The sequence below is a fragment of the Anarhichas minor genome, unplaced genomic scaffold, assembly GCF_050575085.1.
Source record: "Anarhichas minor isolate MPS153535 unplaced genomic scaffold, ASM5057508v1 ptg000021l, whole genome shotgun sequence".
NCBI lineage: Eukaryota > Metazoa > Chordata > Actinopteri > Perciformes > Anarhichadidae > Anarhichas > Anarhichas minor.
Window position 1 is genome coordinate 9,103,407 of NW_027466467.1, and position 19,007 is coordinate 9,122,413.

Sequence of the window (19,007 nt, forward strand, 5' to 3'; positions counted from 1 at the left end):
TTCAGGGAAATATAGCCACCCTTTTAGTCTACACTGCAGTATGATATCATACAACATAATAGAAACATTTATTTGTTTCAATCTTAACGTATTGTGGTCTCAAAAATGTACAAACAGCACCCCTATGGAACAAAACGCTGTTTCAAAAGTTAAAAACGTAGGTGTGTGGCTTTCAAAGCGTATAAAATGCTCTAATCGGTTGATACAATTAAAATATCAGTGCAACAAATTTACAATTTGGAAAAACGGATTTTTTTGGATTGTATTAGGATCTTTGCCCTCTTTTTCCTGAATTATATTAGGATTTTTGCTCTTTTTCTGGGTTATTTTAGGATGTTTTCCCTCTTTTCTGGATTATTTTAGGATCTTTTCCCTTTTTCTGGATTATTTTAGGATATTTGCCTTCTTGTTTTCTGGATTATATTAACATATTCGTCCTCTTTTTCTGGATTATATTAGGACCCTTACCTTATTTTTTCCTGGATTGATTTAGGATTTTTGCCCTCATTAATGACTGACAGGCCGAGACTGCTGGTTGTCTTGGTAACCTGTATACAGCAGCAGGCTGTTGCAGAGCTAGTCTCGTGTTGTTTACAGCTAACGTTAACTATGTAAGCTTTATTTTTTTTACTTTGTGTTGTTGTACTTTGTGTTGTTGTATTTTGACAGAGCTAGATTGCGGCGAACACATTAAAACGGACTCTTCTCTCAACGTCTATCAGTAACGCTGCAGCGACGATGAAAAAGGTAAATGACAACTTTGTTTAGCTAGCTAACGCTGGCGTCATCAATCACTAACCTGACGCTGATTTAGCAGCGTTTTTCATTTGTTTTTGCGCACAGGGCGTACCTGCGCAGAAGGCAGCTTTACCTGGTGCAAAGCCAACCAAAGCTGCAGCTAAGAAAAAGGTGTGTGCACTTCCAAATCACACAAACATGGGACCAAATTCCAGAAATGCCTGAAAGTTCAGAGTTTTGGGCATTTGGCTGCAATAGTTAGAACAACGAGAAACACATGTTGCAGCTTGACGTTACTTGTTTACCATTCCAGGATGAGGAAGAGGGAGCTGTGGATAACAGTGATGGGATAACGGACGACTGGTCTCATGGGAAAGGACTCATTAAGCCCCCAGATCAACTGGAGCTCACTGAGACTGTAAGAGATCTCCATTGCTCAGGTTTATGACAGGCTGTGTTGGGGGAATTGGCTCAGACTCTGCTGCTGTTGCTTAATTCTCTTTTTTTTCCCCCAACTAGAATAATTCATCATCATCTTTTAAACATTATTTTTGCAACCTTGGCCAAATGAGTCAGCGCTGCTATGTGCTCTGCTTTATCTATACTGTTATCATTAGGAGCTGAATGAGGAAATCACAAGGATCCTGACTACAAACAACCCACACGCTCCACAAAATATTGTCCACTACAGCTTCAAGGTAACAAAGCTATATCCAGGCGCATTACTTTACCACACTCGCTATAGATGCATCGCTGTAATATCACAAACAAGCTAAACTAACAGTTTTCCTCTGCTCGCTGTTCCTCACATCATTGCTCATTGTGTTTCCCAGGAACGTGCCTACAAGCCCATCGGTGTTGTGGATCAGATGGCTGTCCTCTTCGTGTTGGAGGGCAGCCTCGTGCATCAAGATTCTGATGAGGCTCGTAGACTGAGGGCCAAGGGGGATCTCCCCAAGGGTAGCTACTGAAACATGCTGCATTCTGTGTTTACAAATCACAGTTACTCTTTGTTAGACATTCAAAGGCTAACATACTATTCTCTTCCATAACAACTGCACTCTGTGTTGCATAGTGTTTTGTGGCATGTGGTGATGTTTTCCTCCCTGGTGTAGTACGTGATTGGTGCCACAAGGTGTCCCTTTAAACATGAGTCATAACATTGAAGACAAGGCTCAGAGTTTATACAGAAAAGAGTGAGGTGTTTGTTTTCTTGACGGTCAAATCATGATTTCATGTTTCTAATGTGTCCAGAGACTGCAACGGTCGACACTGGAACAGAACCCGATGAGGAGAAACCGGACACCCTGGTGAGAGCACTGGTCTGTGTTGAACAGAATATTTTTATGTTAACCAAGAGTATAACTTGAGCTACAACTCTTTCCCCTGTTGGATTTCCACAGGGCACACTTGTAGAAGTGGATGAAGCGGGAGAAGAGGACAGACCAGACAGTGCTGCCTCCAAAGCAGACATGGAGCCAAAAGCTACTAACCAGTTCAACTTCAGTGAGAGGGCCTCCCAGACCCTCAATAACCCACTGAGGGTAGGGAGGAGAATCTCAACACGCATCTTTTACACAGTATAGTTGGGATATCTAACATTTCACAGAGGAAAGTTTGAATATTGGAGGGTATGAAAAACACAATATTGATGTATAATAAAATATTCATAGCCTAATGCCTTTTTTTAAATGTTCCTGTAGGAAAGAAGCTGCCAGACTGAACCTCCTCCACGCAGCATCTTTGCTGCCAATGCTAATCAGGTACCGAATTCCCCGACTTGTTTAAAAAGAGATGTTTAGGCCAGGCTTGTTGTCGCACTGGCGAGCATCAGTGAACATTTGCGCTCACATGGGCCGCCTGTAATGACTCTATTCTCTCTGCAGTGGGAGATCTACGATGCCTATGTGGAGGAGCTGCAGAAACAAGAAAAAAATAAAGAAAAGCAGAAAGCTGCGGCTTCAAAGAAGGATAGTGACAAAAGCAAGAAGAAACCGATGCTGATGGAAACTCAGGTAAATAGAGTGCTCACCCTTTCCTAATTTTAACATGTATCTAACATCGTAGCACAGTTACATCTGATTACAATGCTGACTCGTTTACACGGTCAAAGCATAATTTACAGTAACACCAAGATACGTCACGCTGGCCACAGTAATGTAATATCGGCAAAATCTATGTTTCTGTTACAGAGCGATGACATCACCAAAGTGAGAAAGTCGGCCAAGATCTTGGAACGAATGGTCCATCAGAATATTTTTGATGACATAGCACAAGGTATGTTCAAGTACATCTGTCAGGTGACACACAATGATGAACTACAATCTGAAGTTGCTCCAGATTCTCTTCTCCCTGCTCGCCTTTCATGCCCTTTCAGATTTCAAATACTTTGAGGACGCATCTGATGCATTCAGGGGCCAGGAGGGCACTCTTCTCCCCTTGTGGAAGTTTCAATATGACAAAGCCAAAGGACTGTCTGTCACTGCCCTCTGCTGGTAGGTTTGCTGAACAACTCTGTTAACGTTCACTTAGAATGATGTTCATTATTATTCTTTGGGGGAATTTGTAATCGTGACTGCCCTCCTGTCTAGATTTTTAAAGAAGTCATTGATTGTATACCTCAATTATCAGTGTTTGCATTTCAATGTTTGTACATCTCTCCTGCTGTTACAAGAAGGGCAGATGACTAATTGATGCACCTGTCCTCAACAGGAATAAGAAATATCAGGACCTTTTTGCCGTGGGAATGGGATCGTGTAAGTAGTTAATGAGAATTCTCAAGTGATAAGTTATGTTAGCATTTCTATTCTGAGATATTTGTCCTGACCTTTCCTCCCGTCCCCTCTCCTCTCGCCCTCTGCTGGCCAGACGACTTCAGTAAGCAGGGGCGTGGAATGCTTGTGCACTACTCATTGAAGAACTCTACCTTCCCGGAGTACATCTACCCCACAGACTCTGGCGTCCTGTGCCTCGACATCCACGAGCAGCATCCCCACCTGGTGGCGGTAGGCTTCTATGACGGCTGTGTGGCTGTCTACAGCTTGAAAGAGAAGGGATTGGAGCCTGTGTATAAGAGTACAGCTAAGACTGGCAAGCACACGGACCCAGTCTGGCAGGTGAGAGGAGGGGGGCAAAGGTAGAGGTGACGGGAGTTCAGAGTGTGTATTTAGTTTTTGAGAGCTATCCTAAATCAGTTAGTTGGAAGTGTAAGCGGACTAATACATTGTCAAACACCAGACATGCAGCCATGACGAGTTACGATACCCTAAGCTGACAGAGAATTTCATGTTAGGTTAGAGAATTTCAACCATTTTCTTCTGTTTTCAATAGATTTATTTATTTATTTATTTTTATTCAGGTGCGCTGGCAGAAAGACGACATGGACAATAACCACAATTTCTATTCCGTGTCATCTGATGGCCGAGTTGTGTCCTGGACACTCGTCAAGGTTAGCTGAGGCCTTATATTTATTCATCCTCTCTGTAACTAAGGAAATGTTCTCTTTTTTCATGTTATCTCAGTATAATTTAAATATAATGAAACTTTTGAGAGGCTAATTACATGTTTTGTGTCCACTCTGGACAAGTCTGCCTGTGTGATTGTTCACATTTGCAATAGTTTGTTTGTTTTCATTTGAATATGTGTCCAGTATATCTATTACTGCGTCACGGTGTGTTTGCATGCTTGCAGAATGAGCTGGTCTTCACAGACATTATCAGACTAAATGGAGCCGTCTCTGAGGGGCCAGGAGGTGCACAGCAGCCTGGCATCGGTAAGATCTCCATTACCCACAATGTCAATTTGTGAACGTATGTAAGAATGTATACAATTACAATACAATTTTAACAGCTATTACTCATGCAAAGTGCTTACACAATAAATGTCACCTGACATCAGATCAGATTTGACTGAGTCTGGTGCACCTGTCTGTAACAGTGCGTGTCTAATTTAAGTGCTTGATGCCTCCTGTCCACAGCCTGCGGTACAGCGTTTGACTTCCACAAACAGATCGACTATCTCTACCTTGTTGGCACCGAGGAGGGTAAAATACACAAGGTATGTATCCATGACTTCTAAAATGACATTAAGCATGTTGTCGACGTGACTCACTTAAGGGACGGGAAGCATAGCATAACTTGTGATACAGTATAACATCAAGATACAGAACATTGGCAGTAACGAACATTGGCAGTAACGATAATTGACAAATCTATGATACAAAACACATCACGGGACAATCATCTATAAATACATGACAATACAGTATGTGTGTGTAAAAACAGCACCCCATAAAATGGCAAAATAGTTTTTAAAGAGCATGAATTTACAAGGTTCTGTGTCATTCACTTCATTGACATACTTTACACTTTCATTCAGTGTAATACTTTGTATTATTCTAATCAATTTTAGATTGATTAATAAACACACAGGTAATCACTGATATTAGATCATTTCAGTAGAGACTTGAAACTTGCTCGAGATAATCCCGTACTGATACGGATGTGTCCCAGTTCCACGCTATGTGCTACATTCACCATGTATTAATATTTTAGCAGGTGATGTACATTCAATGAAAAGATGTTTCAGTCAATTGAACACAGGTGTCTTAATTAGCTGTCCTCCTCATTCCCTCTGTTTGAAGCTTCAGCGTCAACATGTAGCTATTTGGTAGTATTCTACAACTATTATGCTGAGTATAACTTGATGTTTTAGTTTTTAGTTTTGCTTTAAAGCAGAACCAGTTTCAGATAAACAGCAATACTAGATGGCAGTGTATCAATTATGCAGTGGAGCAACAGTGGAGCCACCCAGAGTGCATGTGAATGACCGCTGACAAAGGAACTAGACGAAAGAGGACAGACAGAACCTTGAATAGAGATAATATTTTAAGTTGGGCGAACACCCCGATGGAAGCTCAGTATTCCTGTCAAAATATGGTAAAAAAAAAAATGGCCAACCTCAGCAGGCAATTGGCATGGGAGGGTCGTCAGCTAATCGAATTCACCTGGGCCTTGCAGGCTGTACAAGCTTGCCGATGGCTCACTCTGTCTCTTACGTATGCATCCCCACGACCATGGTGGCCCATACCTCCCGACCACTGCCACCCTTCTTATCAGCTTTAATTCCTTCCACCCAGCCACCTTTTATCCCCAGGGCCAATTTAAAGGTGATAAAACAACTATTTAAACAGGGTCAGTAATAAATCTACTGGGCCCTTTTGGCAGGCGTCACTTTTCTCTAGCCCTGACCTAATGTACCTTTAAGCTGCTTTTAAATCCTAGGCTGCATCCGGAATCACATACTTTGCACTACATGCCCAATATGTTTACTATCGCTCAATATACTACTGTGGGAATAAACCGTATTATGTATCTCATGTGACCAAAAGATGATTTGTAAGAATCATGGTATAATTTATAATATCTTATATATAATATTTATATATATAATATTTATCTTTTGCCAGTTTTAACCACAAAGCACTATGTATACATACAGAACCAAAGAAAATGTTTTTCGAAGTTAACTTTGGTTAACTTGTTTATTTGAAAAGTCATTAAAAAATTCTGCTGATGTTGTGCAGCAAAGCCTTATCCCTAAAATGTGTTTTCTTTCTACACCACCCCTAAATGACATTAGGATCATCTTGGGGCTTCACACTGTCTGCCCTGAAAAACGGAAGCTCATTTTGTTTGAGGTGCACTTATAGATATCGTGCTGGGCTTGCACTCCAGAGGGTGCACACGCTAGGAAGTTCCTATTTGACATTAAGCGTTTAATGAGCCTCCTTAAGCAGAGGCTCTCTCTGTCCACATCAGGCAGCTGCTAGTTTTTGGCTGGCCTCCCACCTCCTCTATGCTTTTCTTCCTCATCTTCTTGTTACCATCGGCAGAAAGACACTCATAAAAGTCTCAATCGTTTTCCGGTTTCCGACCGTGTCCTCATTCAATTCAAAACAGCTCAGTGACTAATGCACACATCATTGATATCGGCTGATGTTTATGAAATTAAATCTAGTGCTTGAGGGAAGAAGAAAGGGGGGGGGGGGGGGGGACTCAAAACGGCTTCTGTGGTAGTTCGTGCGACAGAAGGTTTCTCCAGGACGACACACACACACACACACACACACATAGGGTGCTTTTCAATATACTATCGTGTCTCCTCGGTTCCTTTCCTCACCTCCAGCCATGGAAGAGATGCGGGGAGAGAGGAGAGGAGGGGGAAGATGCTTAAACAAGATTTAATTCAAGATTTGATCAGTTTCCTTTCATATCAGACAAATATTATCCCTGAATTCCTGACTTAGACAATCTGAAATGCAATAACATCCGCGATTATCTTACTCATTAGTCTTAATCGTAATCAAACACTTTTAAAGCCTTTTTGATTGCATGTTGGTAGCTTTGTGCTACAAGACACAATTAAGGTCACAAGTGAAGCAGCAGGCTGATTTGTCTACTTCCTACGATGGCTGTGGCTTAGATACTTACTGGCTGTATATAGGGACACACCATGGCTGCACTCCTGAGAAATCACTTCATATACCTAACCCTCCTTGCAGACATATGGGCAGACACACAGCCGGTATGTGTGATAAAATACGTTCTGTCTGTCACTTCAAGGTTCAGTGGCACAGAAACCCCGGGAGAGGCCAGATTAAGAATCTTTCACCTCGCTGCAGGAAACAATCAAGCTGTCACTGCTTTGGAGAGCAACATCTGTCCCCACAAGCTGTCCAGCTGTTTGATCTTAGATTGTCCAGTCAATGTATCCCTGCAATCTAACTCTGCTGCTGTTGTGGTGCTTTTGTAAACCCTATTCTGTCATTTGCAAACAAACTGTAAATGTGTAGGGCAATTCAACATTGAAGCAGAGAAGCTTACATTCTTCTCTTTGGGTTAAAACGGTCAAGTATATTTGACTTCAAGCCTTTCTCCAATCAGCGATGTCACAGCAAGACTTTTCCATCCGCTTTTTATCATGTGCTCAGATATATAAAGCATTCTCAAGAAATATATATTTTAATCTAGTTCTTCTAAGAGTTCCTCAGAAAACAAAAGTAGATTACAAATTCAAGTTAAAAGTTTAAAAAAAAATGTTTTCCTTCTGTTTACTAGTCACAAATACTTCTACCTTTGTTGAGTCATACTGATGTCTAGTTAGGCCTCTTTTTTCTTTTATTCCCACACAATTTGTTTTTACTAACCATAATATAGAAACACTAATAACAGTTTGGATTACAATCAAGATTTGATTAAGCTGAGTGGGAACGGTGTTACCACGGAAACTTTAATTTAATACTGGACTGGTGTGCTATCACATGGTATTTTAAAGGCAAATCTGTGTTTATACCATCAACTTTGGCCCAAATCAAGACTGATATTTGCCTTGATGCCTTTATTCTCTAGTGCTCCAAAACGTACTCAAGCCAGTTCCTGGAGACGTATGATGCCCACAGCACGGCAGTGGAGGCAATAAGGTGGAACCACTTCCACCCGAAGGTTTTCATCTCTTGCAGTTCAGACTGGACCGTCAAGATCTGGGACCATACCATCAAGTAAGAAAAGAGAAAGAGAAAGAGTGAAACGTGCAGCTGCTGTAGATATTGCATTACTCTCTACACACTGTATATTGTATCACAGCTATAAGAATTATATATATATATATTCTATTTTGTCTATATGTTATGTTTCAGCATTATTCAGGTAAAAGTACCTGTCTGGAAGAAGATGAATGATACATTTGTCATTTATACCTCATGGGAATTAAATGCTGTAGTTACAGAATAGTAACTGTAACTTTATACATATATATTTTCATGGTTATCAACATCACTAATTCTCTGTGTTCAGATGTCTATGTGCATTCAGAGACAATATAATCAGCATTCCTGTAACCCTTCCTTTATATTCCAGTATATTGGTCTTTATTACCTTGTACTCACATAGCATCATGTTCCTTGCTTATTTGACTAACCCACAGTGCCTCCCACTTCTTGTCAGCTCAGGCAGCTCGACTGAATAATGATAGTAATCATCCTCCCATTATGAGAGGCAAGGTTTTTAAGAATGATCCATAACACCCCATAGATACGAGACATTTCCCTTTCCAGGAGAGGGTCTGACTGGATCCAACACATTTTCTCAAACTTTGCCGCACTTGTTTAGAAGTGTGTGAAAGCTTTACGGTGAAAACTGCTTGTAAAACCGCCACATGGTATTAGCCAGTCCTGAATGAGCTGAAGTCGTAATAGAAGAGACTTGCATCAAGTTAGCTAACCTACACAAAAGGTTGAGATTTTCCCCTCAGCCTAGAGATAAACCTGGACAAGGTCTTAGGATCGCAGTAGCCCAGACTCGTAGATGTGCAGTATGTGCAGTGTCATTCTGCTGTAAAAGACTCTGGGCCAGATTCAGACATATTCTACACCTGCCAGAGTGCATGTCATTTATCACACAGCAGCATGGGAGCACAGTTTACCTGTCATCTGAGGCACATCTTGCCCAAAATCAATAAGGGAGGTTTGGGCAAGAATGTATTACGGTTTACATTCTGGTTTGTTTACTAAGTTTCATACAATTTGTGGGGTTCAGAATTGCACATAAAATACTCCAAATGTGTGAATATTTACGAGTATACTGCAGTAAATAGTGTAACTATTCTGAAATAGTTCCAAAACAATAAATGACATAAAATGAATGTCATAGATGAACATGTCCATTTCAAACAAAGAGCGGCTATAGGTGTATATAGATGAGGCTGTGTGTGCGTGTGTGTGGCCGTATTTGACATTCAAAAAGCGCTCATTTGAATGCATTCTTGATTTCACATTTCAACATTGCTACGTTTTGATTTATGTCTCTGAGCTTGCTGATGGTGGACATCTACCACTGAATAGGGCCTTTTGAGCTCTGCTTCACTTGCAGAATGTGGCCAGAAGGCCGTCTCAGGTGTTGGATGTGTAATTAGTTTCCGCCTTAGTAAATCAAACACCAACTAACCACAAACTACGAGTGCAAATTGCTTTCATGTACGCATCTAAGTCGGTTCTTCTGTGTTGCCTCTTGAAATAGAACGTTTTGCCTCCTCCATTTATTTCGCTCACACACACACTTCCCTTAATATTTGAAGAAGACTTGTGTGTGCCCGGTTTCTTAGCATTTTATTTAATAGAATGGAATTTCCTGACTGAATGTGTATCTGTGTGTTTTGTCAGCACTCCAATGTTCACATTTGATCTGAATGCAGCTGTTGGTGACGTTGCCTGGGCTCCATACTCCTCCACTGTATTCGCTGCCGTCACAACAGATGGAACGGTAAGTGTCCGCCTAAACTTACATTTTGCAGCCCTCAGCTTGACGTAGAAGTTTAGCAGTTCATACGTATGCCTGTTTGGGCCTTTAGAGTACTCTGGTTCAAGCCACAGTGCATGTTCTCGCTTAGATTTATTAAGAACCTCACAGCATTGATTGTACATTGAAGTGTTTTACGTTTATATGCAGAATAGCCTCAGGCAATTGAGTTTGTTCAAACACGGTTTCTTGTGACTAAGGCGGGCTCCTGCCCTGCCAGTGGTTATTGATTCCAGCCAAAAGTCATTTCCGTGGATGCCTTGTTGCTTATCTTCGCATATTTTCTTAGTATGGCTTCAAGCTGTCCCCATCTGTTTGTCTTCGCACCAGCCTGCACCATGCTATGAAAGTCCAGAGTGTTTTGTCTGACACATTTCCTGTCCAGTGTGCCAAGTGAAGTCGAGTGAGAATGATAAAAAAGGAAAGGAGAGCTGAGCAATTTGAGAGACACCGTATGTGTGCGTGTGTGTGTGTGTGTGTGTGTGTGTGTGTGTGTGTGTGTGTGTGTGTGTGTGTGTGTGTGTGTGTGTGTGTGTTCCCGTCCTTTCCAATGCCAGAGTTCAGCCCCCATAGGCTCAATACATACTATAGTGTACAGATGATTACCCAAAATATTTCATAACCAAACATTAGTCTTGATTAGTTATGGAAGAGAAGAAACATGGGATTTTTTACCAAATTCACAACCATAAATGAAATGTCCCCTTATAGTATACAAGCTAAATGGCTAAATGTATACAGACAGATTATTAAACACAGTATAAAATCAGCAGTTTTTTTAGAAATTGTATACATCCTCTATAGAGAACAAAAAACTAAATAAATGACTTTGCTAGAAAGCATATTAAATCTCAGTCCTGTAATTTATCCTCTGAAACTGGATCAAAAGCACTTTCAGCAGCTATTAAAAACTCATTAATAGCTCATCAGTTGGCATACATTTTACGAGCACAATATCCTCTCCTCTCTAAGCAGTGGCAAGGACAAGAATATTAAATTGGAGTCGATCAAGGTCAGAGTGCTGATCTATTTTTCCTCAGTGTGCTGAACTCAAATGTGATTTTAAGCATGTGCTTGCTTAGACTTTGTGAGCTCGTGATGTTACATAGATATTATATTAGTATTTGCTGCAATGCCACATATCGAGGTGTAAATGTCATCTGTAAGCTGAGGGATGGGACTGAGGGACGGGGCTGTGCAGAATTAACTATATCCACTAAATAATGATCGTACATTCAGTTCCAAAGCGAGGCTGAACGTGCTCTTCGGTCACTGTCACATTTTGAGGAATGGCAGAATATTGTCAGAATTTCCACATTCACTGGTGCGGTCGTATAGTGCGTGATGTTAGTCGGCATGATTTGCAGTACATTGTTGTTTTCTGAGTGTCTGATAGAGCTTGAGTGACTCAGCATGAGCTGTGCGCCCCCTGACGTGTGTTTTCTGTTGATGAAAACCTGGCCTGCTGCTGCTGCTGCCACACTGCAAAATGTCAGAGACACAGTGGCGTATGTGTGTGTGTGTGTGGGTGGGTGGGTGGGTGGGTGTGTGTGTTCGTTCGTGCGTGTGTGCGTACATGTGTTAATAAGGATAATGACTTGCCTGGCAAGCTGAGATGTAGAACTGACACTGAGTTGTGCAGTGCAAACAAATATCTCTTGGTTCTCTTTGTCACTGCCTCTCCGTCTGAGGTGCCAAACGAGGAAATAAAGTGTCAGGATGAAATAATGAGAAGTCCAAGCTTATCCTCCAGTGATTAGACTCCAAATCCATATTTGCTCTGTGTGCAGCTCTTCTTAACCTTCTGCACATGGACTGCTTCAAATTTCAGTTAGAATACCTGCATCAGCTCATGCTCGGTTTTTTAGATCTGATGCAACAACATCAACCTAAAGCAATAGAAACTGCCTCAATAATATAACAATTTGATATTTTAAAATCAAGTCAAATGAATATGTTCTACAGTGTAGGTTTAATAAATTATAGCCAATCATTTCAACACAGTAAAATGTATCTTGTGTGAATTACAAATCAGTGTGTACTGCAATCAGGTATGACTAATGTTACATTAGTGCTCATATATCAAAAGCGAAAACACACTGCAGATAATGGCTGACGTGATGGAGGTTACAGAAAGTCATACCCTGGTAGAATATGATGATTGGTTGTCAGTGACTGTGGTGCTTAACGTGGTGTTGGTACACATACACGGTGTGAACCCTAACAGCCCGGGCACAGTCATCTTTCTGGTAAAAGGAGTGGGCCGTGCTCTGCAGTTGGCTTATTCGTTGCCGGACAGATTGTCTGAATGCACTTATACGCTGAAAAAAGAATGTCTGTGATCTGGTCCCTTCTGGATAATGATGCTTATGGTTTTGTATGCCAGCACAGACAAACACACAGCGGCTGTGGCTCAAAGGTAGACCGGGTCGTCCTCTAATCGGAAGATCGGTTGTTGGGTCCCCCGGCGACTCACGTCCACGTGTCGAAGTGTGGATTGTCGGCATCGGTGTTTGAGTGTGCGTGAATGTGCATTAGTTTAGATCTGATGGGCAGGTGGCACTTGTGATGGCAGCCTCTGTGTATGGGTGTGTGTGTGTGTGAATGTTGATATGCACGCTATCAATGGAAGTCCATTCACCATTGACATACATACACACATACTGACAGAAGTGCACACTCATTGAATTACTGGGAACACCTTTCTTTGCACCAGATGTTCAGGCTGCATCCCTGCAGAGGCTTGTGCTCCACCAGGCTCCTTAATAGACAACACAAACACGAGATATACAATAGCAGCAACAGATCTAGCCTTCAGAATCTTCAGACATGATGTACGTCCTCCGGCCTAAATAATGGTGGTCAATACCATGGGTCAGTTTTTAGTGTTGGTGGTGATGCCAAACTCTTGAAATCTCGGTTCAGAGGGTCAGAACTGTAACAAAAAAAAGATTCATAAACAACACGTTTATTCTTTTGATTACTCGTCTTTTTCAGGTTCATGTCTTTGACCTCAGCGTCAACAAATATGAGGCCATCTGCCAGCAGTCGGTGGTGGCCAAAAAGACCAAGCTGACTCACATTGAGTTTAATCCCATCCATCCTATCATCACTGTGGGTGATGACCGAGGCTATGTCAGCAGCCTCAAACTCTCCCCCAACCTCCGCAAGAAACCCAAGGTAAGAATCGAATCGAGTTGCAAGAGAGGGAATTGTTTGAGCTAATTTACTTCAAAGCAATGCCCATTTTAATCCTTCCAAATGCAGCTGCTTTACCTTCCCGTGTTTTTTTTCTCTTGCTGCTTTGTCTTTATAACGAGGCTCTATTGGCACATACGAATGGAGCTTGTCCACATTACAAATTTAATACCAAGTCTTCTGCCACTTTCAGCACTATGGAGAAGTGTGTTCTGCATTGTTCCCATTGCATTTGAATGGCTTATTGTGTTCTTGCCCCCTGCTTTGGATGTTAACAGTCAATTGAATGGGTGTTATCAGCATCATAGATGTAGGTTAGATGGGGCCTGCTACAGCTACTAGTAGGTTCAGAGAGCTGTTATCACGTGTTCGATCACCGATACAAAAACAAGAAGACGCACTGACCTCTATTCACTGTAATAATTATGAAGGGAATTAAGGTGGAAGTGAGGTGATGTAATGATATAGGGAGCAGTGGGCTGCCCATGACAGGCACCCGGGGGAAATGGGGCCCATAAGGGGCGATGGATGGGTCAAACATCCACAGGACTTTCACCTGGAGGACCATTGTTTGAGTCCTGTGTGAAACCATAAGTTACTTGCATTAGTGATCACTTATCACTTGATAGTGATGACCGCTGATAAAGGCCATTAAATCAGCTGATAACATTCAAAAAACGTCTTTCACCTTATATACCATCTTATCTGTAAATCATCTGAATGCATGTCTGCCCTTTTGTATTATTGTTCCTTTGCATGAGTCCTGACCTCGAACCAATTTCACCAAATGGCAATGAAATGAATGCGAAGACATAGTGGGGAAAATATTCTTAAAGAAAAGAAAGCTGAAATATATTTTGGATTCAAAGCAACTTGTTTACAGTAAAACTAAATTCCACTTTACTCCATTCACAATTGATGAGTCACTGAGGGCTCTGTTGCTACCCAGTGACAATGGTTAATGAGCTGTGGAGTAATCACAGCCGCCCTACTAAACACAGGAGGAAACCTAATGGCACGCTGAGTCACAACACTTTAGTCAGGGCCCATTTAGAGTCTGCTCTGCCACCTCTCCAGACGTTTCTTTTGTGCTCCTTTGTGTTGGCCACATAGGTGCATGTAAACTAGAAAAAACATTCTAATGACTAGAGTAATACATAGTTATTTCACAACGCATTCTTGTGTATTATACACTGCAATGTAGTGCCTGGGTGCAACACGCATAAACAATTCTCATTCAAACACTCGCATAACACAGTTTGAATGGGTACAACATAGCAACACACACACATCCAGTGGTACCTCATTAGCCTCAGACCTCAGACTGTAGCCCTAAAGCGTACAATTGGGGAGTAATTGTATAGTTAAGCACCACTAACTGCGGTCAACACCCACAGCAAATATTATTAGTAATATGTCTTGTAAAATTGGCACTGCAGCCCTCTAAAACTTGCACAATGGGCATTAAAATACCCCAAAATGCTGTAAGGCTGTCGGCGCAGTCCAACTTCTTGGCTCATTTACTCTCACCATAAAATTCCACTTAACCTCTGTTGTCTTGTAGTGCACCTCGAAATGAATTAATTGTTTGGGGGCTTCTAAAATGAGAGGTCAAATGTCAGAACTCTGACTTTAAGTGTCAGAAAACAAAAGGTTTACCACAGGATGTTCTCGAATGCTCTGTTGTGCTGAAGTGAGCAGTTATTTCCCCGTTGTAAGCCTGAGGGCAACCATCAGTAAGAGGTAGTGTCAGGTGTGCCTGTTGTTATGCTGTGCACACACACAGAACTCTATAGAACTGTGGATACGTGGTGTTATCCTGGAGAAAGAGAACGTTCATGCAGGCTTCACTTTCTAGTTGAATCTGGTCTGAAAGTGTTTCACAATATTAGGTACCCGAAAGTCCACGTTATAGTCAACTTTAGACACACACTCCAACTGTTGATCATTTTTAGATGAGCACTTAGCATCAAATTACCCCCGTCTGTGTTCAACACAACGCACTGTTCTGTTCAGCATGAATGTGTTCATCTCATCTGTTCTCTTATCTTTCGTTGTTGCCCACATATCGCAAGTGTAACATAAAAGCAGCATTGTGCAATATTTTGTAATTGTCTATTAATCCCGATTATCTCCCAGAATATAACGTAGCGTTTACATCTGTATTCATGTTGAATGCTAGTAAATGAGCGGACACAAGTCTTGGATTTTACTGCTGCAGTAAGCAAGCCAGCAAGAAAATAGAAAATAAATCAGAACACATGTTAACATCTTGAGAGAAGATGATTTTATATGATTTTGATTATACTTTTGAACAGCCTTTGTCTCCACTACGGAGGAAGCTTTATTGAGCCATTAATCGTGGCAGAGATATCATGTTGCATCGAGATTTGATGCTCATTCGTTTCGGGAACGCAGCTGTCTGTCTGGATCACTGTATCCATTTCAAACTTCAAAACAGCTACACCACAATATCGATTTACATTTCCCGAGCTTCAAAGGAGGAGTTCTCGTTCTTTCTACCGTGTTGAGGCGTCAGTCACACTTTGTCACTGCAACACTTCCAAACGTAAATCTATTAAAAAGATATTAATGTACGAATTAAAGTGTACTATTGTGATTACAAGAATTTGATTTAAGTAAAAGGTGCACAGACGTCAAATTAAGACTTACGGTGTATTTTGGTGTCAAAACCACAGCTGTACTGTATATTCCATCACGGGATGATCGCGTCCATCATTGTGTCAACATTGCACTCAAAAATATATACATGAAATATATTTTAGTATGCATACAGGTCGTTTGTCATTCTTCAATGCAAAAATACTACACACACAATAGATGATTATAGTGAGTGAGTGAGTGTGCACCTCTGTGTCTCTCCACGGCTAATCCCGCCGCCCCAAAGCACACACAGGCGGGTACTCTCACAGAAGCCTCGCGCTGCAGTCAGAGAAGAGAGGAGACGCACTCCCGGCGTGTTCTCTGCAGTTAGTGGATCTATAGGTGTTGAGCTTCATTTTTACACGAAACAAATAATAACCGTAGCTGTGTTTCAGCTGCAGGACAGCAGTGAAGGCCCAGGTATAAAAATGCACGACCCGCCACTGGTAGCCTGCCTCTCTGCAAAAGCGAGTCAATATAAATGACCTCTTTGTTCATGAAAGTAATAAAAGTCCATATCCAGTAAGTTGTAATATCATTATATAAATGTCATAAAATAATATAGACATTCTAAGACTTTATAATGATGGGCCCGTTAAATACCCTTATAACAGAGGTAGAATGACCTCCTGCTATAGCTCTTAAGTGGCTGTGTGTGGTTTTCTATGCACAGGAGTGTTTAATATGCCAATAATAACAACACACACTCTCTCTTTGAATTTGCCCTTTGCAGTGGTGTCCTTTAGCTTCATGTCTTCAAACAACATCACAACATGGTGGAAAGAAATGACTATATAATTGATTATTGTAACCTCTTTGCTGCTATTGACTTTAACATCCATTTCAGTTTATGTCTGATTGTGTTGTGTTCTCCTCTGGTTAACTGCCTGCCTGCTGGGTTTGTGGTCTTCCTAAGTGCTTGGTTAGCAAAATATAATTTACAAGTGTTCTCTCTCTCTCTCACTCTGTGTGTGTGTGTGTGTGTGTGTGTGTGTGTGTGTGTGTGTGTGTGTGCGCGTGTAGGCCAAGAAGGGTCAGGTGCAGCCGAAGGGTCCAGAAGTGGAAGTAGCCAAGATGGAGGAGCTCCTCAGTCTGCTCAGGGAACCAGAGCACCGCACAGCTTAACGCAGCCGCTGAGGTCACTTTTAGATGAGCACTTAGCATCAAATTACCCCCGTCTGTGTTCAACACACTGTTCTGTTCAGCATGAATGTGTTCATCTCGTCTGTTCTCTTCTCATTCGTTGTTGCCCACAAATCGCAAGTGGCAGTGTCAATATAAAAGCAGCATTGCGCAATATTTTGTAACTGTCTATTAATCCCAATTATCTCCCAGAAGATACCGCCGATCACAGCGTTTACATCTGTATTCATGTTGAATGCAGATGTAAACGCGGCCGCTGAGGCTCCCCAACACAGTAACATGATAGAATATTTTATTCTTGATCATTAAAAAAAAAAACATGTCTTTTGCTCAGTGTGTGCAACAGTAAACACCATCAACATAACAACGAAAATATTTCTATATCTTTATTAAAAATGCTTTTTGTTTGATCTCTCTTAAGCTGTTAATAAATGATTCCGTTTCATTTATCAATGCATTTATTTATACTGCAGTACTTAATACATGTTAAACAGGCAACATTACAATTCCATAAGCTAAAAAGTCATAAGGAAGAGTTATTGCAAGCGAACAGGGAGTTAAATTAGCGTAATAGATTTATAATTTATGGACCGTATCCAGACGACTTATCTTGGCTGGCACAAGCCGTCCAGGGATGAGATAGAAGCCTTTTAATATCTCATCTATGGGTAGAACTTTGCTTTGACTCATGGCAGTGTCCCTCTTTATTTTGCATTTTTATTTATTCTTCTCTCTCACTTAATGATTTTGTCCCTCATTAAAATACCACCCAGCTCTCGCTCAACGCTGCCACAGTGCTCTCTCTCTCTCTCTCTCTCTCTCTGCTCCCTCACATGCAGCAATCTGTCCCTTAAGTGAGATTCATTACTTCATCTCCACAAGTTTAGTGAGAGGGGGGCTGCTCAATCAGGCTTCCTTTTTACAGACAATGCGTAACAAATAATTGTAGCCACACTCAAAAAAATGAATCATGGCATAGTGTATTTTCATCTATTTAATTCTATTGAAATACTCATATTTTCAAAAATATGTTTATTCAAATTCCTTAAAATCGGCATGAATCTGTTATTTTTTAACAACAATTAAATTGAATCGGTTGAAACATATGAATATGTTTTGAATATGGCTCGCTGTGAAGCGAGCCATATTCAATTAGTTAAGATTCATGACACATATGATTACATATACGCTACGGGAAATGGAATCGTTCAGAAGCGGGAGTGACGCTGGCTTTGTCGGCATTCTTACCTCAGAGCAACCTGCAGCCTGGATTATAACAGGTAAATTACAACTGCTCTCATTTTATATAATCTGCCCGTTATCTGTGTATGTACATGTTTTATGAGTGCAGTTGATATCGTGTCACGCCATTATCGATACATTGACGGTCAAATCCATTAAGTCCAGCATTGCAAACATTTTTGTCACGTCAGCTTGCCAACTTGCACTTGTTGTAATAGATAACAACTAACTTTAGCTACTTAGCTATTCTTTCTTCCTCATTTTTTTTTGTGGGAAGTTTTGAAAAATGTTGTATTATTTTACATATGTACATTGAATGATTATATCTGAAGTGTCAGTTTACGAGACAGTGGGCCTTAAGTATTTTGAATATCACAATGTGACCATATATTGTTCATTGTTCTCTGTGTTTATCCTCCAGGACAGCGGGACTACAGAGGCTGTGTCGGGGATTGCACAGACAACGATGGGCATCTACGTCTTTCGGAGGGAAGGTCCCGGTCCTCAAGAAGAGCCTAAAGATACTGGCGTTGTACTTGAAGGCGTTGACATTTTTGCAAAACCTACCAAGTGTCACCCTTGGATGTGTAATACTTTTCGAACTGATTTATGCGTTCAACTTAAGCTACACCAAGGACCTCAAGTGCACATTTGAACAACTGTAGTATT

The 19,007-nt window shown here is 41.1% G+C and overlaps 1 protein-coding gene across 1 annotated transcript; it reads left to right on the forward strand.

Annotated features, from left to right (window-relative positions):
- The first annotated feature begins 71 nt into the window (after window positions 1-71).
- On the forward strand, window positions 72-17,444 carry dnai1.2 (dynein, axonemal, intermediate chain 1, paralog 2). The gene is made up of 20 exons (XM_076096068.1): window positions 72-747; window positions 844-909; window positions 1,052-1,156; window positions 1,356-1,436; window positions 1,572-1,698; window positions 1,993-2,052; window positions 2,134-2,282; window positions 2,442-2,501; window positions 2,625-2,753; window positions 2,931-3,015; window positions 3,116-3,233; window positions 3,451-3,494; window positions 3,607-3,854; window positions 4,097-4,186; window positions 4,429-4,510; window positions 4,715-4,794; window positions 8,148-8,296; window positions 9,956-10,055; window positions 13,089-13,271; window positions 16,977-17,444. The coding sequence occupies exons 1-20, from the start codon at window positions 739-741 to the stop codon at window positions 17,076-17,078; spliced, it is 2,067 nt and encodes a 688-aa protein (XP_075952183.1). The 5' UTR covers window positions 72-738; the 3' UTR covers window positions 17,079-17,444.
- The last annotated feature ends 1,563 nt before the right edge of the window (window positions 17,445-19,007 follow it).